This window comes from Hemicordylus capensis, chromosome 4 (genome assembly GCF_027244095.1).
Source record: "Hemicordylus capensis ecotype Gifberg chromosome 4, rHemCap1.1.pri, whole genome shotgun sequence".
Taxonomy (NCBI): Eukaryota; Metazoa; Chordata; class Lepidosauria; order Squamata; family Cordylidae; genus Hemicordylus; species Hemicordylus capensis.
The window spans coordinates 77,898,407-77,922,400 of NC_069660.1; the positions used below are offsets into that span (position 1 = coordinate 77,898,407).

General features: G+C 44.1%; 2 protein-coding genes across 3 annotated transcripts in view; one reads left to right on the top strand and one right to left on the bottom strand.

Annotated features, from left to right (window-relative positions):
• LOC128323774 (armadillo repeat-containing protein 12-like) overlaps positions 1-20,606 on the bottom strand; it is an 85,400-nt gene extending 64,794 nt beyond the window's left edge. Inside the window, exon 1 of the mRNA XM_053247504.1 lies at positions 18,876-20,606. Coding sequence (XP_053103479.1) covers positions 18,876-18,903 — 28 coding nt within the window. The 5' untranslated portion in view covers positions 18,904-20,606. The remainder of the gene's footprint in view (positions 1-18,875) is intronic.
• The window catches only part of FKBP5 (FKBP prolyl isomerase 5), a 94,652-nt gene continuing 91,250 nt past the window's right edge, over positions 20,593-23,994 (top strand). For both annotated transcript variants that reach the window (XM_053247500.1, XM_053247502.1), the window contains exon 1: positions 20,593-20,740. The gene's annotated coding sequence lies outside the window, so the exon portion shown is untranslated. The remainder of the gene's footprint in view (positions 20,741-23,994) is intronic.

Genomic DNA, 23,994 nt, shown 5'->3' on the forward strand with positions numbered 1-23,994 from the left:
TTTTTCAACACTCTCTGGTAAGAGATGCCCTTCTAATACAGCAGAGTGCACTGAGGTACAACACAGCGGAGTCTGCCTAGGCATGCGTGTATGCTGAGAGTAAAAGAAACTTGGAGCCAGTTCATAGTTTCAAATAAATATAAGGAGTCTTTATTGGAGAACTCAATTCTAGATAGTAAAGTGGAGAGATAGGATCTCTAATCTATCTATCTATCTGGATGCAGAGGGATGGTTTCTGCATCTCTGCGCACATGGTGCAATGAGAGAGGAGTGCGTGTGTTGCAAGGGAGAAGAAAGGGAAGGGGAAGTAGCAAGGCAGGCAGGCAGGAAGTCCCTGAGAGTAGCAATCTACATACCAAAGGGATAGTGTCAGAGCAGTAGAGAAGGGATGACCAATGTCTTGCCCCCTTAGCCCTCTGACTCACTAATCTGTCCCCCTCTGTCATTGAGACAAGAGACAGCACAGAGTCCTTCACTTCCAACAACTTCTAGGCAGGCAGCCCTCGCTGCTAGGATAACACTCATTTAGCTTCCTCAAAATGAACGTTATCCCAGCAGTGAGGGCTGCCTGCCTAGAAATGAGCTCCGGAGAGCTCCCAGCAGTGGTGGCCCCCACCAGCTTGAAATTTTTTGGTGGGGGTATTAATTTCTTGTGGACCAGCACAGACCGGCACTGCACTCCTCACGGACCGGCACCGGCCCATGGACCGGTGGTTGAGAAACACTGGTGTAAGTGATATAGGTGTTCCTCTGCAATTTCTCTGGCCAGGATTTTTGTCTAGTCTTGGATTGTTCATTCATTGCCCTAGAACTTAATATTGAGACCTTTGGTTGCCATGTGCTTAACCAATAAGAGACCTCCTTCCAAGTCAGGAATAGGGATGTGCAAACAGGTTCGACACTGGACGTGTTCGACATCGAACCAATTCGGTTCAACTGTTTGGGGTCAAACTGAACTACCTCCTGTTCTGTCTGACCCTGGACCAAACCTCCCTGGGGGTTCACAAGGGTTTGGTTTATTTTTTTAAAAAAAATTTTAAACAAACAAACAAACAAACACTTACCCCCTACAGTGGAGTTGTCTGAGGTAGCGGGGGGTGGGGGGTGGGGTGTCCACAGAGGTTCACCCTCCCCCCGCCAGCCTCCCTTAGTCCATAAACCGGCTGTTTGGCCATTCTTTGGCTATTTTTTGGCCTTTCCCCCACCATGGAGACCATTTTGGAGGCCGCCACACCTGCACAATGGACCTCTGCATGGCCATGCAGGGGCCCATTGTGCAGGCGCAGCAGCCTCCAAAATGGCCACCACGCCAGGAGGAAAGGCCAAAAACCAGCTAAAGAATGGCCGAGCAGCTGATTTGTGAACTAAGGGAGGCTGGCAGGGGGAAGGGGAACCTTCATGGACACCCCCTGCCCCCTTAGACAACTCCCCTAGAGAGGTTAAAGTGTTTTCTTTTTTAATTAAGCTCACACACACACACACACACACACACACACACACACACACACTGGACTGAACCACGGGGGCAGGGAGTTCAAGGGGGTGCTGAACTGGCCTGGTCCAGTTCAGGTCCAGTTTGGACTCAAATAGGACCGGACCAGCTGGTTCCGAGCACACCCTTAGTCAAGAACATATAGCACATCTTTTACTGGTATAGCAAGGAGGCCCTCGTCTGTCTTGGTGCAGTTTAGAAATCCTTGCCCAATTCCCTCCGCAGTGATGCTGCTTCCATCTGCAAGATAAATATCTTCCTTATTGCTTATGTCCAATTCTGTGAAAAGTTACTGTCACTGGTCATGTGACTAGTAGCACCAGAATTAACACACAAGCCCTGGGATAAGTTACCCGGTGTTGCTTTGAAGCATTCAATCCATTGTTCTGTGATTATGTCACTAGTTTGTTTATTTAGCAAACTTATTGACTGCCTGACTTCCTTAGACTCCAGGCGGTTTACATAAATTAAAACAACAACAAAGATAAGAGAAGAAGGGAGGAAAGAAAAAGGAAGGGAAAGGGAGGGAAAGAAAAATTACCCCCCCACACACACGTTAAAAACTAAAAGCCTGGCAAAATAGATAGGTTTTCAGGAGCTTCTTAAAGGACAGAAGGGAGGTGGCATTAGGAATCTCAGGAGGCAGAGTGTTCCATAAGGAGGAGACTGCAACAGAGAAGGCCCTCCCATGAGCCTGAGCCCCACATACCTCCCCTGGGCCCGTAACTCTGAGAAAGCCCACCTGAGATGACTTCCCAGGGTGGGTCGAAGTTGGATGGGAGAGGCAGTCCTCAAGGTACACATGCACCAAACCCTGAAAGGTTTTATAGGTGATAACCAGCACCTTGAATTGGACCTGGAGGCGAACTGGCAGCCAATACAGTAACCTCAGCAAAGGTGAAACATGATCATATTTTCTGTTGCCCATAAGTAGCCAGGCCACAGCATTTTGGGCCAGCTGAAGCTTCTGAGATATCTTCAAAGGCAACCCCAAGTAGAGCGCATTGCACTAGTCCAACCAAGAGATGATGAGGGCATGAGTTAAGGTTGCCAGGGCCTGCCAGTTGAGGTAAGGCTGCAGTTGGTGCACCAAACAAAGCTGGGCAAAGGATCTCCTAGCCATGGCTTCCACTTGCTGTTCCAGCAGGAGCCGTGAGTCCAGGATGACCCCCAAATCACGAGCCTGCTCTTTCAAGGGGAGCGCAACCCCATCAAGGGAAACACTTGAAACCGGAACCAGGCCAGATCAAGAACTTAACAAGAGCAACTCTGTCTTGGAGGGATTAAACCTGAGCTTGTTTTGGCCCATCCAAACCCTCTTAGTTGTAGCCTTTACCTTTTGCTTAGGTCCTTGTGGAGACTTTCTTTGCCGTTTTTGTTGTTCTGCCCTCCAGTCTTTCTTTAAATGTCCTTCTTTCTTGCACATGCTCTTATTTCCTTCTTGTGCACCTTGTCACCTGCAGTTTTGACTGCAGTTTCTCTATTCTGACTGCTACTGTCCTCCATGACTTCCTTGCCGCACTGGAATTCATCCAGAAGTCTGCCTCTCACAAATTCCAGTGTCAGGTCTTCCTTGGGCCTTGTCTCAAGGGCATTAATGAGGGCACCATAAGGGTCAAGCAGGCTACAGAGTAATAGGGCTGCTATGAGGCTGTCTCTGTCTTCTCCAATTCCACACATTTGTGCCACCACTTCCAGCATGGCATTTATGTGGTCTTGAATTTCTGTTCTCTTGCCAAGTCATATTTTGTACAGTTCCCTCAAAAGAAATAGTCTACTGCTTTACTTTTACTTTACTTTTTTACTTTTCAAACCAGTTTACTTTTATTTTTCAAACCAGTTCTTTCATGCAAACATCTCAGTGCATGCCACATGCCCTTTGATGTAGCCTCATTCATTATGTGAATTAATTGATCATCTTCCACTATTAGACTAATGGTTGCCCGTGCCTGTCTATCTTTTCTATCCCACTCTTGTAGATTTGTTGCTGGTCTTTCTGTGATAATAACCTCCCACAAGTCATCCTTAGTTAAAAGCATCTAAACTTCCATAGCTGATAACTGATATTATTCAGCTTACCCACTGAAAGCTTAAATTCAGACCACCAAGCCATTTAAAAACAACAACAACAACAACAACAACAAAACCACTAGCTTAGCTTACATGCATTCAGCAGGCTTCCTCTGGAGGGTCTCCTTGTGGCTTTTGCTCTTCCCAGGCGACTTTTGCTTTTTAGGGTCATTCTGGACTGTGTACTGGGTTGTTCTGAAGATGTCTGGGCCCATAACCTGTTGCAGAGCATTTTCTGTCCATATGGAGTAAAGAGCCAACACCAGTGGAAGGTTTTTAAGAGAGCTTTAGTTGGGAGACAGAGGATCCCAACTAAAATTAAGGTCAGTACATAACTTGCTGACTCATACAGAAAGAACAGGAACGAACAGGAAGGAGAATATAAACTCCTAGCTAACCCAATCAATAAAGAGGAAACTGTTGTGCCCCCTCTGGCTTTATAGCAGATTGCATGCAAACTGTACAGCAAGCTGAGCTGCAGTGGTTGCATATCCCAACAACCACCCCCCCCGCCCCCCCGCAGCCATGCAGCACCATTTCATGATTCAACATCTTACTATTTAAAAAAGTATTCATTTTATTTAGTTATTTGAAAATTGCATCCCTTTTTCGTGCTGAAATGCAGTTTTGCTCCTGATTCTGCACACCCCCATGAAGGAAAATCCTCACCCACCCCTTGCAAGAAGATTATCCTCTCCCCTTACAACAAAACTTATTTGATAACGTGGGGTGGGATGTCATTCTTCTAGCATTGGCTTAGGGATTAGGTGATTACAGTGGTGGTACTGCGTGGGAGATGGCAATGGTAAACCCCTTGTGAATTCTACCAAAGACCACCACAGGGCTCTGTGGTCACCAGAAGTCGACAACAACTCAATGGTACATTTTATCTTTTAGCTGTAGCATCTAGAAAAGAAGTATTTCATGGGCTCTTGATTCATAGAAGATTCACAAGCTTTAGGGGAGTTGGTGGCTGCTGAGAGCACTAAGTGCTGAAGAAGGATAGAGCACTCTGGCCTGAGATACATCTAAAATCAGAACTAGGAGGACACGGAGGGGGGATTATATATTCAGAATGAGCTGCACTGAGATAGTGAGGCTAAGGAAGCCTGCCTGCAGAACACCTTGTTAGAATTTGAGATCTGGTTGCTTCATTTTCTTATCGGCTCCCTCCCTGTTCAGCTGGAGGTGAGAAAAGACAATTCTTAGGCACATATTTTGCTCAGGACACTGCCACTTTAGCATAAGTGTTGCGAAGATCTCAGAACAGTGTGATCTTGCATAACATATGTGAAGCTGCAATCCACAGACACAATAGGGTGAGTTGAGGACAGCATGGCTGCCTAAACAGAGAATTCCCTGGCTTTTGTCAGTTTACTTTAATTTCACTGTTGTTTTAACATATTTTTTTACCATTTTTATTTCCCCGTAAACTGGCACCATTAAGTCTGGGTTTGGGGCTAGGTTAGAATGAAGTGTAGATGAAATTGTCTTGAAGACAGTTAGGCTATGCTGCCTGCCTGCATTTCAGAGGCCAATTGAAAAGAAAATCCCACAATACATGCATAGGGAACATTTAAAGAGAAAAACCAATCATCATTTTTGCAGGCTCGTGTCATAATGTGGTTGCTTTGCCTGCTGACTCTTTGTCCAGATAATGAAAGGGTCAGGCATTATCCACACACATGTGCAAACACATATTTAAAAAAAAAAATAATAGCTAAGTCTCCCCTACATTTTTTAAGGCATCTTAGGCATCAATGTGCTTCCAGTGCAACTCATAACATTTTGTTTCTTATATTCTTTCTTGTCCCTGTGAGTATGCTTCGTGAGCTTTGCACACTGTATCTTGTTTACAGTACATTCTCCCACTAAGAAGCATTTATTTAGTATCAATGGTATCTTAGATACTGTACAAATCACAGGAATGAAACAATTCCTGCCCAGATGATGCACAATGTATGTTAGATCATGGACAAGACTTGAATGAGGGGAAGATTAAGGACTGATGAGGGAAGCATCAGCAATGGGGGACAGGTAAGATGTCCCCCTATTGATTGTTTATACTGCTACAGTACTACAGCCCCTGCTATAGATGCATACTTAATTCCTGGGGGGTGCATTTTAAGGAGTGAGTATAGGTGATTTAAAAAATAAATTTGCCAAATGCATATGGACCTAGAACTGTACCGATCATGGACATTGCCAACTTTCTTAAAAATGGCAGTGGGATGTGTTGTATACTGCCTTTTAAGAGGCAAGCTCAGAAGGTCTCAGGATGTGAGGAACTGGAGGAAACAGTTCTGTTTTTGCAGCAGAGGTCTGTGTACGTGGTTAAGCCTCTGGCACACATTCTAGGGGCTGGTCAGCTAAGAAACTGGCTGAATATTTCAGAGCATTTTCACTTGCCAGCATGAACTGTCAACCTACAAAGCTTGTCTATTATGAGAAAATTGGATGGCAGTTCCATAAGCAGGCTGCCAGATCACACTGGGAACTCTTCATGCAGCATACCTGGGAATTAAAAAAAAACTAAAACAACTCTTACATGTGCAGACATTAGAACTCTGTTACAGGAAACAGTAAGTACACAATAAATTCAGGTACGTACACTGGAACCACTGGAACTTAGATGCAAAAACAAATCTGGATAAGTTCACAGATAAGTACACAGTTACAGAACATACCTGAGGATTGTGCAGACGCATTGGCCAGGAGTTAAGTGTGGTGGCCTGGAATGGTGAGAAAAGGTGGTGAGCAGTGCAATATCTGTTACTCACCACCAGAGGCGTAACTATAGGGGGGGCAGGGGGGGCACGTGCCCCAGGCGCCATCTTTTCTGGTCACGTGGGGGGCGCCGCCATGACAAAAAAAAATTTAATTTTTTGTTAATACAAATGTTTCCTGCTCAGTGCAGCAGTGCTGCAGCAGCCAAGGGAGCGCGTTGGCGCCCCCTCCCCCACGAGCGGTCCCTTCCGCGCCGCCCGCACCCCCCCCCCCCATTGCTTTGCTGGCGCCTGGCAGCCAGTCAGTCGCCTGGCTTGGCGGCGGCGGCGGGCGCTTGTGAGGAAAAACCTAAGTATAATGTAGCATGTTGGGGGGGTGCGGTGGGGGGGCGCCATTTCAGTGCTTGCCCCGGGCGCCATTTTCCCTAGTTACGCCTCTGCTCACCACAACCCACCTAAGGCTCTTTATTCCCTTGAGAAGTGACAAAGAAGATTGGGTCACAGATCTACATCAACTTTCTTGGGAAATTTCTGGGTAAAATCTCTCTAATTGTTATGGATTACTCAAATGGCTCAAAGTAACCACAGTGTCCCAGCTCTAACAGCAGCACCTGCTGTAACAGTTCTCCATCAACAGTTTGCAATGCGTGGAGTGGCAGATAATGTTGGGACATTCACCTCTGGAATGTTCAAAGATTTTGCTCAATACACAATGTCATGAGGACTATTGCCATTGCATCATGCAGGCCTCAGGCTAATGGGCAAGCTGAGTGAATAGTACAGGCTACAAAAGGCACACTGAAGGAGTTTGTTTTAAGAGACTGGGAACAAGACTGGCAAGATTCCTGTTTGTGCAACGTGTTACTCCTTGCGCTACAATTGAGTCCAGCCCAGCTGAGCTGCTTATAGGTTGTTGCCTCAGGACATGCCTAAGTCATGCCCGTCCTGATCTTGCAAGAGACCTAGGAAGCTGCCTTATACCAAACTGTTGGTCTTTCTAACTTGGTATCTATATATTTAATTCTCCTGGGTGCGCCTTAGAATGTGCGTCCCGACGCCCAGTTGATTGACTGGGTGGTGGAGGAGCCTGATTGGCTGAGGCGCAAACCAAGAGAGTTGGGAGGGAGGACAAGAGAGTGGGGTGGGAGGGAGGGAGAGGGAGAGTGGTGTGTGTGGGGGGGCAGCCAGCCCCAAAGAACGCACAGATGCTAGTTGTTATACTAATTGGCAATGGCTCTCCAATGGTTCATGGAGGAATATTTCCCAGCCCTACCTGGAGCTGCCAGAGCTTGAACCAGGGGCCTTCTGCTTGCAAAGCTGATGCTGTACCACTGACCTGGTAGACATCTGTCCCATACATTTAAGAAAGAGCAAGATCGGGACTCTGTTTTGGCATCCAAAACTCTATGCACGCCTGTAAGGACAATGAGCCAGAGGGCGAGAGGGTCAAGACATTGGTCATCCCTTCTCTACTGCTCTGACACTATCCCTTTGGATATGTAGATTGCTAATCTCAGGGACTAACTTCCTTCCAGCCACTTCCTCCTTTCTCTCTCTCTCTTCCCTACCTGTCCTTCTACCTTGCAACATAGCAAGCTCCTCTCCCTGCACCATGTGTGCAGAGAAGATGCAGAATCCATCTGCATCCAGCTAGCTAGATAGATTAGAGATCCTAACTCCTCACTTTCCTATCTAGAATGGAGTTCCTTAATAAATGCCTTATATATTGATTTGAAACTATGAATTGGCTCCAAGTTACTTTACTCTCAGCATACACGCATGCCTAAGTAAATTCCGCTGTGTTGTGCCTCTGTGCACTCTGCTATAATGAAAAGGGGATTCTCTCACCACAGAGAATTTCTAACACCATCCACCTTTCCCCTCACTGTTGCCGAGGTCAGATATGCTACTATGCGCCAGTCACCCCACTTCTCCCTGCATTATAATCACACAGTGGGTGTGGCCGGTGCAGGGAACATGCAGTGGCCGCTGGCGCTTACCCTCTCTAGCTGGTGGAGCACTTTCTTCACTGACTGGATGCTTCCTTTTCTTCCTTTGCAAATGAGAGAGAGAAAGGAAGCATCCAGTCAGCAGAGAAAGCATTTCACCAGCTGGAGAGGGTGAGGGGCTGCCGCACGTTTGTTGCCTGCATCGACCAGACCCCTGGCATCCGCCACACCCCCTGCACTGGCATGATGATGTAGGGGAAGCAGTGTGGCCAGCATACTTGGTGGCCTCGGTAGCTTGTCCCCAGGCCATCAGGAACCTCACTATGCCTCGACTCTATGTACCTTCTCTCCACAGGAATTGGTTTCAGCTCAAAGCTATGGAGCAGGTCCACAGAAGGTTCCATCTGCATTGGTTAAGGTCACAGAACCTGTCTCATATAAAGTACAGATGGATAGTTCTAGAGACGTCATTTTGACCAGCTGCATGAAGGTGCTTAAACAAGCAGCCCTTCATGTGAGGCTTCTCCAATAAGCAGCCCACAAACATAGGACACAGATTCATTTGAAAACTGCCACCATGTATGACACAACTATTCTTTCATGAGGAGGGATATTGTGTGCTGCCTCTTTAAGAAACAAGCACAGAGGGCCTCAGGATGAGATGGATACGCCAGAGAACTGGGGAACAGTTTGAGTCTTGCAGCAAAAGCCTGTGTGAGTGGCTGAGCCTGTATGAACAGTCCTAGGCCCAGATGGACCAGTAATCAGAACCAATCCTCAGATAAGTTGTGCTTGTCTCAGTTTTTCTGCCCTGGGCCTTCCAGGGCAGAGAGTTGTAAGCAATAAAAAGTTGAACACACCCAGTGTGTGATGCTGTTCTCATGCACTTAATAGGGTATCTATATGTGTGGGATCATTAAAAGACCACTTCAGGGTTGCAAACTACATGTGGTGTGCAAAATCAGAAGAAAAATAATTTTAAAAAGAAGTGTTCTTATGAAGATTGGTAAATGAATGGAAGTGTGCACAACCAGATTTTTAAAATAAATAAAAAAGATCAAAGGCCGAGATAGAAGTGGAGGTGGGTCAGTGGGCATGATGAAATGTTTTGGGCAATGTTTGTCCAAATGACTTTTACTAGCACTAAGACACATCATGGAAAAAGTAGTATTTGTAAAGTACTAATTTCAGTGGTGACAAACCCAACTGCAGAATGCATGCTCATACAGGGCACAGTGTTGTGCAGACTGCACGTTAGTAGAACAGTATTTACTAAGGGGGGGGAAATCATATGAAAATCAGGAAGTGTGAAATATCTTCCAGGTTACCAGCCACAGATGCTGGGGAAAAATCTATATAACCCTTTGTAGTGCCTCCCAACAGAAACCATGAACTTTAAAGTTATACTGTTAAATCTGAAGGCTTGATCTATGAAATATTTAAGGTATTTTCCAGCTTAATTTCTAAACCTTTAAACCATGAGAGCTGGAGAGAACAGAGAAGAGACCATCTGAACAGGGAAATTTTAAAAAATCAACCTTCAGTCAATGTGTATATACCTTAGCTTCAATGAACTCAGAAGATCTAGCTCAAACTTATTCTTCCTTAACATTTTACTACTATTAGATAAGATTCAATAAGCCACATAATAACTTCAAAGAACAATGGAAGTTCAAAGAAAGCACAGGAATAATTATTTGAATATCTGTATCAGGGATGGCATGAAGCTGCTATTCCAGTCCTGTGGGACAATTAAGTCTATGTAAACTGAAGCCTGCAGGAATTGTGCACTACAGAAATATGCTAGAAAGTTCTGTATGTCTGCTGATGAATGAAGACCTAGAGGGAGGAGGCCCAAGCTAGGGGTGTTCTTGCTGTACCGGATGCATGACCTATGGTATCCCCTCACCCCCAGCTTTAACTGACTGGCCCTTTCTATGTTTCCTGTAGCTGTTTCCTGTTTCTATAGATTGCCATAGAAACAGTGATGCTCCCCTTGAACATGTATAGAGCACTGGGTTGGGTGGGGGTGGGAGATTTATGTGGTTCTGTCTGATGCCTGGTATTTTTCCGAAATTTAAAAGCTATTGTTCCTGCAGAATGAGGCAGATTTCCTGATTACTGCCACATAAAGAGTAACAAGGGGCAATCAATAATTCGTAGGCTTTGTTATACTGCAGACCACTACTCTAGTTTGCTGGTTCTTTGCAAACCACCACATTTTCTTAAGTTGTGGCTGCTCACTTGAAAGTTGAATTCACTAAGTTGAATTAAATTTAACTCCTCCCATACTCTGGTGTAGCTCTACTGAATGCATAGATTAGAGGGGAAAGGAACATGTTGCCAGTTATCATGTAGCTGTTGCTCAGTTTGTGTATGCCCAAGGCTAGGAAAAGAGCTGTCAGTCATAACAGTGTAAAGCCTGATTCAGGACTGATTAAAACCAGAGTGCCAAATTCATAGCCATAGCCATAGCTATGAATCTGAACATATTGTGGACTCTCATTCCAACTTCTGTAAGGAGTTATTTTAACTTACCAGATTATAGTGTGAACTGGTTGGCCTTGGTCTACTATGTATTGGTTTGAAATATTCCTTTCTCAGGAAATGTTATTTATTGATTTATTATATTATTTATTATTTCAGTGTATACTGCTTTTCTATTCGAAAATACAAAAAGCAGCGCACATTTATAAAAACAAGATAAAACCATTTAAAACACAGGATAAAAATAATTAAAAAGACACTAACAATACGACCATAAATACAGCAGTAAAATTACAGCAGCACAACAGCCGGTAAATGCTTGTCTGAAAAAGAACATTTTAACTCATTTTAGAGAGGAGAGCTGGTCTTGTGGTAGCAAGCATGACTTGTCCCCATAGCTAAGCAGGATCTGCCCTGGTTGCATATGAATGGGAGACTTGATGTGTGAGCACTGCAAGATATTCCCCTCAGGGGATGAAGCAAGGTTTCAAGTTCCCTCTCTGGCTTCTCCAAGATAGGACAAGATTTTTATTTATTTTTTATAGGAAAAGATTTTTTTATTGAACCAACAAACTACCAAAGCATACAGTACTTTGCCAAAGCACAATTATATACAAAGTGGTTGTTTGTACATGATATATCTACAAAGATTTACACACAAGGATTTGGAAACCCACAAGGTTATGAAGTATATGCAGGTAGTACTGTAACTCGGGGGTGGGGGATTACAAGGCACATCAGGTAATCGGGGGGGGGGGTTACGTCCAACGTCCATTTCCACAATTTGTCCCATTGCTGTTTAGAAGAGATACTCTTGTCTTTTTGCACATAACCATACACTTTTCCAGAAGACATTTACTGTCTCATCTGCGTGAACCTCTTGGTCGCGTCTTCCCTCCCTATTCCTATGCAGGAGCATTGCATAAATGACATACAGGTTTACTAACCTGATTACGAGAAGGGGAACGTTCCAATTCCCTAGTATGAGGGCACCCGTTCCATCTCGTTTCCTTGAAGGTTTCTTTTTGGGACCTCAAAAGGAGGTTCTATCGCTCAAACCCAAGGTTAGTTCTTCCCAAGACAGGGCTGAGAGAGATTCCTGCCTGCAACCTTGGAGAAGCCGCTGCCAGTCTGTGAAGACAATACTGAGCTAGATAGACCAATGGTCTGACTCAGTATATGGCAGTTTCCTATGTTCCTAACCCCTTGGTGAAAGGCTACCATGGAGTGGACCCGCTAGATCTCAGAAAGGAAGGAAATACACAATCTAGGTGCTACTAATGGGAATACCCTGACCTGAATCACTGGATCACTACCAAATGGACCTTCAACAGTAGCAGAACCTGAAGCAGGACCCCCACCCCAATGATCTCAGTATTCAGGCAGATTTATACAGGGAAAAGTGGTCCTTCCAGTGCATTGGCCCCAGACCTTTTATTTTTATTATTATTATTATTATTATTATTATTATTATTTTCATTACATTTATCTCTCGCTCTTCCTCCAAGGAGCCCAGAGCAGTGTACTACATACTTGCGTTTCTCTTTCACAACAACCCTGTGAAGTAGGTTAGGCTGAGAAAGAAGTGACTGGCCCAGAGTCACCCAGCTAGTTTCATGGCTGAATGGGGATTTGAACTCGGGTCTCCCCAGTCCTAGTCCAGAACTCTAACCACTACACCACGCTGGCTCTCTTTTAGGGCTTTACAGGTAATAACCAGCACCTTGAATTTTGCCTGGAAACAAATTTGGAGTCAATAAAATGGTAAAACAGAAGAGGTACTTAATCCCTTCATTGAGCTCCTGATACCAGATCAGCCTCTGTGTTTTGGACTAGTTGAAATTTCCAGACACTCTTAAAGGGCAGCCTTATGTAGAGCATGGTACAGTAGTCAAGTCTTGATGTGACCAAGTTCTGCATGTTGTTCTCTAGTTATTAACCAAAATGTTCACTTTGTATGCTTATGTATTGTATATTTGTACTTTTCTAATATTTTTTTTAAAAAACCCAAACCCTAAAATCAGAGTTCTGAACAAACAGAATTTTCTCTTATTTACATTTCCCTCTTATTTACATTGTTGTTTCAGAGGCTACCTGAAAATGCAGTGCAGGCCACTGGATGGTCCATGAACTACAGTTTTGCGAATAACTGGAAATCTGTGTGATTTGTTCTAAAGTATATTTTCTTTATTATGCTTAACATTCATTTGTTCCACTCATTATAATTTGCATAGGAATTTACAATCTTGTTAATCATCCAAAATATCCCAGGTCATTATTGTTCCCATTTTACAGAAGGGAACTGGGAAGGGAAATAAGATGAAAGAGAAAGCAGCTTGACCAAAGCCAAACGACAAGCCCACACAAGGATTTAGATCTATCAGGTCAAGCACAGTCTCTTATTAACTATAGTAAGAATGTTCAGAAGTCCAAAACTATTTCCCCTCAAAGCCATTTGACTGTAAATATAAATACGTTCAAAAGCCAATAATTGCAGAGGGGTCTGTCTGTGTTTGTGTCTGCCTACCTCCTTCAGGCTCCAAAAGGAAACTTCTAAACCTGCCCATCAAAGTTAAGTGTAATGGTCTCTAGTCTGAATCAGGTTTTGAAACCTGATCTTTTAAACCCCTTTGTATCTCCTGCAGCTGATCTTGCCTTCATTTCCCCTCTTCTTCTCCTCCTTCTCCTTCTCTGTGTCTCGCCCCATGACTATCCCTCCCTCCCTCCCTCTTTTCCCCCTCTGTTTTGTTTGCTGGAGGAGGTGAGTTGGATTCAAGATTGTGGATTATGAGAATGGTTTTCCGTTATATTAACAAACATGCCTCAGTACTTTCAATAATAATACCAAACACTGCCAGTGTGTGGGGGGGTTGGGGGGGGTTGTTTTTTGCAAATCCATGTATTCTAGGTTTTATTTTGATAGCCCATTCACCTTCCTATGGTTATGAGGATAAACATAACCATGTACACCATTCTGGGCTCCTTGGAGGAAAAGCGGAATATAAATGTGAAAGTAATAATAATAATAATGATAATGATAATGATGATAATGATAATAAAGAACCGAGCAGAAAAATGGAAAAATAAGCCACTGCATTGTCAATATTTGCACAATATAACTGGAAAATCAAACATCACCAGGACCTGGCAATGGCTTAAGAATGGCAACTTGAAGAAAGAAACAGAGGGTTTAATACTGGCTGCACAAGAACAGGCACTAAGAACAAATGCAATAAGAGCAAAAGTAGAAAAGTGAACAACAAACAGCAAGTGCCGCCTTTGTACAGAAGCAGATGAAACAGTGGACCACCTAATCAGCTGTTGTAAAAATGATTGCACAAGCTGACTACAAACAAAGGTAGCAGGGATGATACACTGGAACATCTGCAAAAAAATACAAGCTACCTGTAGCCAAAAATTGGTGGGACCATAAAATTGAAAAAGTTGTTGGAAATGAAGATGTAAAAATATTATGGGACTTCCGACTACAAACAGACTACAAACAGACAAACATCTGCCACACAATACACCATATATAACTGTAGTCGAGAAGAAAGAAAAACAAGTAAAAATAATCAACATAGCAATACCAGGGGATAGCAGAATAGAAGAAAAAGAAATAGAAAAAATCACCAAATACAAAGATCTACAAAATGAAATTGAAAGGCTGTGGCAGAAGAAGACCAAAATAATCCCAGTGGTAATTGGCGCCCTAGGTGCAATCCCAAAACAACTTGAGGAGCACCTCAACACCATAGGGGCCACAGAAATCACCATCAGCCAATTACAAAAAGCAACTTTACTGGGAACAGCCTATATTATGCGACAATATCTATAACAACAGCAACAACATTGATAATAAAATTCAGCCATCCCAGGTCCTTGGGAAGGACTCGATGTCTGGAGAAAACAAACCAGTCAATAACACCTGTCTGACTGTGTAAACAACAATAATAATATGCTCTAACATAGATTTGGGGTGAAGAATTGAAACTATAATTTAGATAAGTGAAGAACATATAACAAAATGTTGCAGTGTGTCACCAGCCCCTAATAGGAGTGCTCCTACTCAGGACTTTAGCCAGCCTGGATCAGGACCCTCGTACAGGGGCGTATCTAGGGTGGGGCAGGCAGGGGACGTGCCCTGGGCGCCACTTGAAGGGGGGCGCCATTTCTTAAAATTAAGAAAAATGGCCACCAAAAACAAAATGGCCACCATGCATGCTCAAATGGCTTCTAAGAGGCCCTAGGCCATGCCAGGCCTCGCAGAGGCCATTTGAGCATGTGTAGTGGCCATTTTGTTTTCTGAGGCCATTAAGAAAAATTAAATGGCCACTGCATGTGCTCAAATGGTCCCTGTGAGGCCCTAGGCCTTGCCAGACCTCACAGAGGCCATTTGAGCATGCATTGCAGCTTCCAAAATGGCCACCAAGCCAATCTTTGCAGGCCCGAACAGGCCCGAACATCAGCCCGGGACGGGCTGTGGCGGTGAATTAAAAGGCCAGCGGGGGAGGGGGAATGGTGAGTTTGTCTTTGAATCAGTGTGAAATCCTTAGTATAAGGCCCACTGGGAGTTTCTTGCTCTCTTTCTCTCATTTTAATTGTCTTTCTGAAATACTAGAATATATTCCAAGTGGTGACACAGTTTACTCTGCATATCCTTTAATTATTTTCAGAGTATCTGGGAAAAGTCAAATTCTCCATTTGTTTTTAAAACTTATGTAATAGTGATGCTACAATGCAGAGTAGAGAATTAGACAGGCACTTCAGTTTAGTTTTCCAAGTATACTTCCACATAGTATTTGGGTATTTCATGAGCCCCAACATACTGAAATTTGTAGTTTCCCAGCATTTTTTGTCTGGCTATGTCTACTGCTAAATAGTTTTTGAAATATTAAAAGAATAACGAGCTTGACTTGTATTTTTGAGCTGATATTATGGTAAAGTTATCTGAAAGATGGGTGTCAGATGTTTGGACAGGGGGCGCAATTTCAGTGCTTGCCCTAGGTGCTATTTTCCCTAGATACGCCTCTGCCCTCGTAGTGTTCTGTAGGGCTTCACTGCTCTGTATTGGGATGTGAGGAGGTTTCTGACGGGTGGAAAGGACAAAAAGTATCATTTTTCCTTTCTCCATCCCAATCCTCTGTGTATAATGTGGAGAGGATATTTTTTTCATCCTCATAATACAGATCCACCGGATCCCGCCTACCTCCAGAATACCATACGTTGCTAGCATCTTAAGTATCCCCCTTTTGCTCCCCCGCCCCACAACTGACATCCTAGACATGCCATAGGCCCTGGAGGTTCTTGAGCATAGGTCCAGGTCAAGTCACACTTGTTGTAAACATTACTTTTTATTTTAATTTACAGATATATTTCGGCAGACTTGAGGGAATCCCCTGAGGATACAGAAACCATTTCTGCTCTTTTGGATGGTCCCATTTTGCTACCAGGCATCCCTGACCCTCCTCAGCCTCTCATTCCCCTTCATGCTCACTCACACTAGCACCTGTCCCATGATGGGGCCATTCATAAACCAAACACGTTTCAAATAATCATGACCAAAAATGAACATTGATAAAACCAAGTTCCCAAGAATAAGGCTCACTCTCTCCCAAGTTTCTGTCAACTTCAGGGTGACTGTGAAATAGGATACACAAACAGGCAATGCAGACAGCAGCAGGGTTGATTCTTCTTAGCTAGGGTCACAAGTGGGAGAGAATGGAATTTGTGTGTGCCCCTAACCTAACAGTGCCCCTAAGATGAAGAGCAAAGCCTAAGAGCATTCCTTTAGTTTCTCCTACATATGTGAATAGCAACCACTTAGTTCAATGGGGGGGAAGTAAAGCATTGCACTATGGGATCGGGTGAGCTGTTGGAGGAAGGCCCTGCAGGGTGGGAAGGAGACCGGGAGATATTGGGAAAGGGACAGGAAAGGTGGGGACAGGGGTTGAGGAAGAGATCAGGGACTGGAGGCAGGCAGGGAGCTGCAGTGCTAGAGGAGTGGTAGGGGTGGGGGAGAGGGAGAGGAAGGGCCAGGCATTTTCATCTTCCCACCCAAGAGATGTCATGAAACACTCACCTCTGGATCCAAAACCAGAATGTAATGCTGTTCATTAGTGTGTGTAATACTCTATCCCAAGGTCACCATCTTATGGTTATGGCCATGGCTACATACATCTCCTGCTCCAATGCAGCAGGACGTGAGAAAAGAGATTGTACTTTAAAATCCAGCAGTGGGGAAGCAAGAGACAACTCAGCACTAACTCTGTCCTTGCAGGCATGAAATTATGGGGCCTCTGATAAGGCTCCTGTTTAGATCTCCAGGCTGCAGCGGCAGCACATTCCCCATGTTATGACTGGGCACTGACATAAAACTAATGCATGTTACTGTCCCATACAATCATCAGAGCAAATATGTCCTAAGAGAGCAAAGGTGGATCAACATAGACATATTGGTCAAAAAGAGCATTCCTGTCAGCACTGTGCTATGGTAGGCCTAATTCTGTACAAAGACAAGAAGAATTCTGCAACTTATATAAACTATGCAAATTTGCATAGGCTTATTTCCTGCCCCCACCCCCACTTGTATTAGTAATTGTCACCAGAGAACTGTATATAGAACTAGAGCTTTGCTCTCCAGAATTTCTGCTCTGGACCCTTTCATAGTCCCACTACCTACCCAGTTTTGAGATTTCACTGGACATTTCAGAAATCAAGCTTATCTTTTAAGGGCTAGATATTTGATTTTCTAAAGCTGAGGTTCTTGTGATGCTGAGTGATGTGTCCAATTCCAGTGATGTATTTGTGGGATTTGTGAGAAACCACAGCATACACACCGAGTTTTCCCTCAGTCACCTTGTAACAAGAGAAAACAATTGAATGGATCCAGATATACTGAAAAGCATGCACTCTTACATCCAAATAGTTTGGAACCTGGTTTACATGGATCAATGAAGAGTTCAGCATACAACTAGTTTGCAGGTTGACTTACATCAGCGTAGTCATGCCACAAACTTGTGGATTACATTGCATTTGGGTCCTGCTGGCAAAACAATTAGTGACATGCCGGACTCTGAATTTGCACACATGACTCTAATTAAAAGTACCTTGTGAACTTCTCTTGCACCAGTTGTGCACCTGCGTGTCTATCCCAAGTGTATACATCAGATAAAAAGCAGCAGGCAGTCATGTTTAAACAGAATGCAGTAGGCAATGTCAGTTCTACGCTGGTATTACAAATATAGCAAGTGCATTGCCAATAACCAATCTAAGTTCTGCATGTGAGGACCTTTCATCTACTCAGCCCACTTTTTGAACACCAGTTGGTTATGTGAATCAAGAACGTTTACTTCATTCTCCATTCTAGCTACTATGTCTCCATTCTAACCAATATCCTGTATGAGGGATAGAAAAGAACGGTTCACTAATAGTGAATAGGAAATATTTTTGAGAAGGAGACTGCACACTAGCTAACAAATCAGTTAAATTAATGGATTACAAGTCTTTCATTCAATGATGACGATGTTTCTGATTAACTGGAAAACATATTTTAAAAAAGTTATTTTAAGTAGAAGTATTTACAAAAATGCCATGGTGGGGGAAAATGACATAAGAAAGTGTTCTTTGCACTGAGGGCATCTGAGCAATCCTACCCCCTGCTTTCCCCCCTGGTTATTGTAGAAGAGGTATTCTCCTTTCCCTCTGAGATGGGGATGGAATGCCTCTTCTGGATGCCTACACACATCTAAAAATCTAAAATCACTGCACACACAACCTAAAACCAAGTGTTTTTCAGAACTACTGTTTTATGTGTATGCAAATATGCATAGATTTGATCGATTTACCCATACTCATACTATTAAGCGACTAAGCTGCATTTAATTGGGTGACAGCAGACCTATTCTGAAAGTGATTCTCAATCAAGAAAGCGATTGCTATCGCCGCAAGGCTAGTTTCTTTGTGGCTAGGCTTTCCACTACTTCCCTTGCGAGGGTTGATTTTTCTCGTGAGAGAGAGATATATATGACAAAACGCGAAGGAAATAAACTAGGAAAGAATTATGCGTTCAGATAATGCTGCCAGCCTAATACTTAAGCCCACAAAACCAAGGAAAACAAGCGTTCAGATCGCATTTAACTCCATCCTTACCCCCATGTTGTTTTCTGCAAAGTGACATACCAGATGTGCAAACGCAATTAACCGCACACACGCATAAACACGGGTGAGCTGAGGACGAGGTTTTGGCTTAAGGGGACGAGGTGACGGCCGGGTTCGACACGCACACCGACTCGGCGCCTTCACTGGAAGGGTGGGGGCCGCGATTTTTGGCTCCCCATATGTAGAGAGTTAGTTAGGGGGAGCAGAGCACGGTCTTCAAAAGCCAGCTTTCTCGCTGGTCCTCAGCATCTCCAGCCCTCATCCAGCTCCACGGCACCTTGTCCAGCGCCATCACGTACATGCTGTTGTGTTACAGCAGCACATCTTTCTTCCGTCTCCTAGGTCACCGCGGTGCCTTTCTCAGCACCACCATCTCCAGCTTAGTCGCAGAGAGCCATCGTTTTCCAGGCAAAATGAGCCACTCGCTGAGGCTGACCTCGGTGTTTGAGAAGCTGCTCGTAAACATTCGTATAGAGAGACGCTGAGCGATTGAAGTGGTCTCCCTCCTAAAGAATTTTGGCCAGGGCAGGATCGGGGTTTCGTAACATTATGGAAGTTCTCGGAAAAACACACACACAAACATCATGTAATCCGGTTTTTTGAGCTCTGGTTGAGAAGAAGATCTCTGCGAAATGTCACCACAAGCGGACCTCTACCTGTATATGGCGATGCAATAGCAGAAAGCCTCTGCTATTAAAGTCTGCTTTAAACAGCACACTTAAAACAAACGTTAATTAAACATTCCAATTGGACAGTTTGAGTCCCGGAACAATCTGTATGCGCGTGTGGAGGGAAATGCTACATATCCTCCTTTTGCCTAGGTTGATCAAAATAAACAACTCTCAAGGTTGCTTTAATTGACAGCCAAGAATTTGTGGAGTACAGGAAGCAACTATCAAATTGGACTATCGAAAACAATACCTTGCTTAACAATCTATACAACGCAACGTTAAGTTTCAAGTGTTTGCTGAATAATTGTGAAAGTTAGTTTCTTTTACATTCTGAGTGGGAAACGTCGGAAACTCTTGGTGCTCCTTATGTTGAAAAACTTTACTGGCGTTGTTTAGAAAGATTGCACAGATCAAACTACGACGTGGATCTACGTGAATTGCTTTCAACAATTATCGATACGTTTGTTCGCTACTAAAGTCTGTTGCATTTCTGCCCTCTACCTGCCTTCTAAATTACTAAAGTTTGCCTGAATGGCATGGATTAGGTTAGACTACTTAATTAGTTTGCATTTTCCCGGTAGGGTTCAGCTAGAAGAGCAGCAAAACGCCGACGTTGTACATACTGAAAAATGTAGTGCTTGCATATGCTGAAAACCAGGTTGGGTGTGACGCGACAGGATCCTTTCCACGATGTAGGATTGCACACAACTGAATTGTTGTCGATGCTGCCCCCAGCAACCCAAAAGATTATAGTTTGACTCTCCGAGGACTACGGTGGGCCACAGCCGCTGGAGTGAAGAAGATGCGGGATGCATCGGGTGGGACTGGGTGCGTAGTAGGATTGCCCTTCGTTACTCGATCTATCAGTCACTATTTATTTTCGCGGAGAGCGAGAGAAGGAGCTGCCGAGACGGGGAACTCGAGACTCCGGACTCCCCTCAGGCAGTCGATTGTGGGTGGGAGGGAGGGAGGGAGGCGCTATTTACATACGGGAGTCGAGACCTGGCCAATGAGAAAGCGCCATGGGTGCCGTTGCTACTGACGGGCAGCCGGAAGGGCCAGTAGGCACGAGAAGGAGGGATTTAGTGAAGGGGACTCGCGGCCAACGCCGGTAGCTCGTGTCACTCCCGGTCGGGTAACGCGGCGGAAAGGCAACGTCTGGAGCGGGCGGCGGCAAGGACGCAGGTACCCGGCGTTGGGAGGAGAAAGTGGCGCGCTTTCTCGCCTCCGGGCGCGGGAGCTTTTCTTGACCAGAGCGACCTCCGGGCTAGTGTTCCTCGGCTCGAAGAGGCGCTTCAGCCTCCCTCACGGCCCCTTTTTATCTGCTCCCCGCCAGCCCCTTAGGGGTGGCCCCTTTCGCCCTCCTTCCTGAGGGGAAATCTTCTGGTCACAGCCCCGTCGCTGACGGCCGACGGCCGGCCGCTGCCAGCTTTCCTTCCACCCCGCGAACAGCAGCCCTCCAACTGCGGTAGTAGAGTGCCTCAGCTTTTGCCCCCTCCCCCGAGGGCCACGATGCCCAGTACAGGCTTTGTCTCCAGGGGTTTCTGAATGGGTGTTCTCTCTCTCTCTCTCTTCCCCATTCTTAATAAACAAAACAACCGGCTAAAAAAACTAAAAAACCCCACCCCTCACGCTCCCCACTCACTCTGCTTGACCCGCAGGATGCCGTAGAACTGATTGCAGATTTGTGTGTAGAATATGTTGGGGCTGGGGGGGGCGGACTGGGGGGTTGATGCCTGGGGAAAAAGCGGGCGAGAATGAAGCCCACTGCCGCCAATATCGATCACTGCTGCTCGGGGTGGTTTTCTCTTCTGTGTGTGCCATTTACCTTTTTATAAACACCGTTGTCTCAGTAAACGCAATAGCACAGCGCTACAGAGGGAAAGTAGTGGTGTTAGTTGCGTTTTCCCCGTTAGTGTCTCTTCTTCATTATGTAAGGAGGAGGTGGAGATAGATGGTTGGTTGGGGGGGGGCGCGGTGGCGAGAGGAGAGAATTTAAGCTCTCATGTTACTTCCTTTTTTTTCTTGTTATCAAAAGCTTGGGAAATGGCTCATCAGGAGCTAGACAACCAGACCTGGTTAACTAAAGATTTGAGGAAAGAATTAATGGAGAAAGCAAGCATTTTATTTTTCATCCAGAGCCACCCTCTGCTCAAGTGATGTTTTTGAGAGTTCTCAGACAGAACTGCTGTCTTTCAACATACTTTGCACTACACAGCATCTGACTTTATCATCTTTGAGCTGGGAGCTGTAACTCCAAAATAAATGAGCTCTGTTCTTTCTCTTTGTCTTGGAGATTGAGGATGAAAAACTGGCAAAAGCTTTTACAGATTCATCACTTTTCTCCAAATAGGAACATATATCCAAATCCTTTACATGCATCCTATATGGGCCTTTTCATCTTACAAAAGGAATTTTTTGTCCTTTTGCAAGTTAAGTACAATAATTCTTCACCAAGATGATTCAGAAGCCCGTTGATCTGCAAAAACTATGTTTGCAGAGATATTTTCTTTCTCCAACAGAAGGGTGGAGAAAAATAGCACTTCTTCAAAATTACATACTTTGCCAAACCACTTGGTAGACCCTACCAATACATGTCCTAATGCTTAAAAAGAAGCAAGGCAAGGTTTAGGAACATAGGAAGCTGCCATATACTGAGTCAGACCATTGGTCTATCTTGCTCAGTATTGTCTTCACAGACTGACAGCGGCTTCTCCAAGATTGCAGGCAGGAATCTCTCTCAGCCCTATCTTGGAGAAGCTAGGATGGAATCTTGACACTTTCTGCTCTTCCCAGAGTGGCTCCATCCCCTAAGAAGAACATCTTATAGTGCTCACACATCGTCTCCCATTTCTATGAAACCAGGGCAGATCCTGCTTAGCTAAGGGGACAGGTCATGCTTGCTACCACAAGACCAGCTCTCCTCCTACCAGCTCTCTGGTTTAGTCTACCAGAACACTTTCCTGTACAAACCCCATTGAAATTGCAGCAAGAACACAGTAGTCCACATTTGATCTTAGCTAAAAAGCCAAGAAGTGGCACAGCAGTTGATGAGAACATGGGATGAGAGCACATAAGTCCTCTTTTGCAGCTCCTTTTTATTTTAGTGGGGTATTTGTAGGAGAACTTCACATTGTGCCTGAAGGGTGAAAGCAAACTTGTGGATAATGGATGTTCCCACATGACATATCAAAAAGTTTCGGCAATTAGGTTCTTGCTGATGGTTTTTTGTTGGGTTTCCCCCCTCATTTCTGTGACGGACATACTACAAAACTGGCACATTTCTGCTCTCACATAAGTATTGATAACATGGTTTAGCTGTAAAGAGTAAACTGAAAGCAATAGTATGTATCCCAACAACTATTAACTGAAACCAAAACACAGCTTTTGATATGAATCCTTATTTGAAGAATCTTTTCAGAGTTCTTGTCTGAAGAGTAAAATAAACTGTTGTAAACAATAAGTAAGTTTATTAGATTCTTAGCATGCCAATTAAATGAGTTGTTTCTGTCTAATTACAAATTTTACTCAATTTAACCATATCTCTCCCATCAAATATCTGTCTTCTTTCTAGGAAGATGGAATTAAATGTAAAGCTTTAATATATGTTGGCTTTGTTTTGGTTTTAAACCTGTTAAATGGTGAAATTTACATGCTTCAAGAAGTTGTATTAAATGCAGGGTGATGCATTCTAGAGTGATTTAAATTGAAAATTATTTAAGGAGTTTGGCAGCAGACTTCAGAGGGAAGTGAGTTGCATTCTAAGATTGCATGCACGCACACACCCGAGGGTGTTATATGTCGGCAATAATCTCTGGTCAAAATAAAGATGGGTCCAGAACCAAGGCATGAGAAAAAGCAAATTGGAAGAGTTTAAGGGGAAAATAAATGTGTGTGGGGAAAGAGAAACACACACACCCGGTATTTTCTCTGCTGCAAAATGCCCCCCTTCTGAGAGTGTTCTGAAAAGGTTAAGACTGTACAATAACTAATTTTACATATGTGTGTGTGGTAATGTGTAGTTTGGTCCTAAGGCATGAGGGAAGCCTTCAGTTGTAAGGATGGGTACAGTGAGTAATAGCTGTTGCTATTTCCATCTTCCATGACATTATCTAGCCATTTATTCACCTCTGCTGTATTAATGGGCATTGCAACTCTGAGCAGTGGAGAGTTCCAGAAATCAACTGTATGGTGTTTGGAACTGGGGAAAATTTCTTTGGTTTTAAAGTTTCTTGTGGGGATTTATTGAGTGCCTTCTGGTTCTGGTATTATATGTGAAGTTGAACAATGTATTCTTGTTTTTTTTTATTTAGCAACCCACTTTTTATTTTATTTGTGTTAACTGTGTATCCTTTAATGGCTGAATCCTTTGAGTTACTGTGTAGGTGCAGATGCTCATAGGATGCTTGAGAAACCTTTGATGAATGTGAGGCTACAAG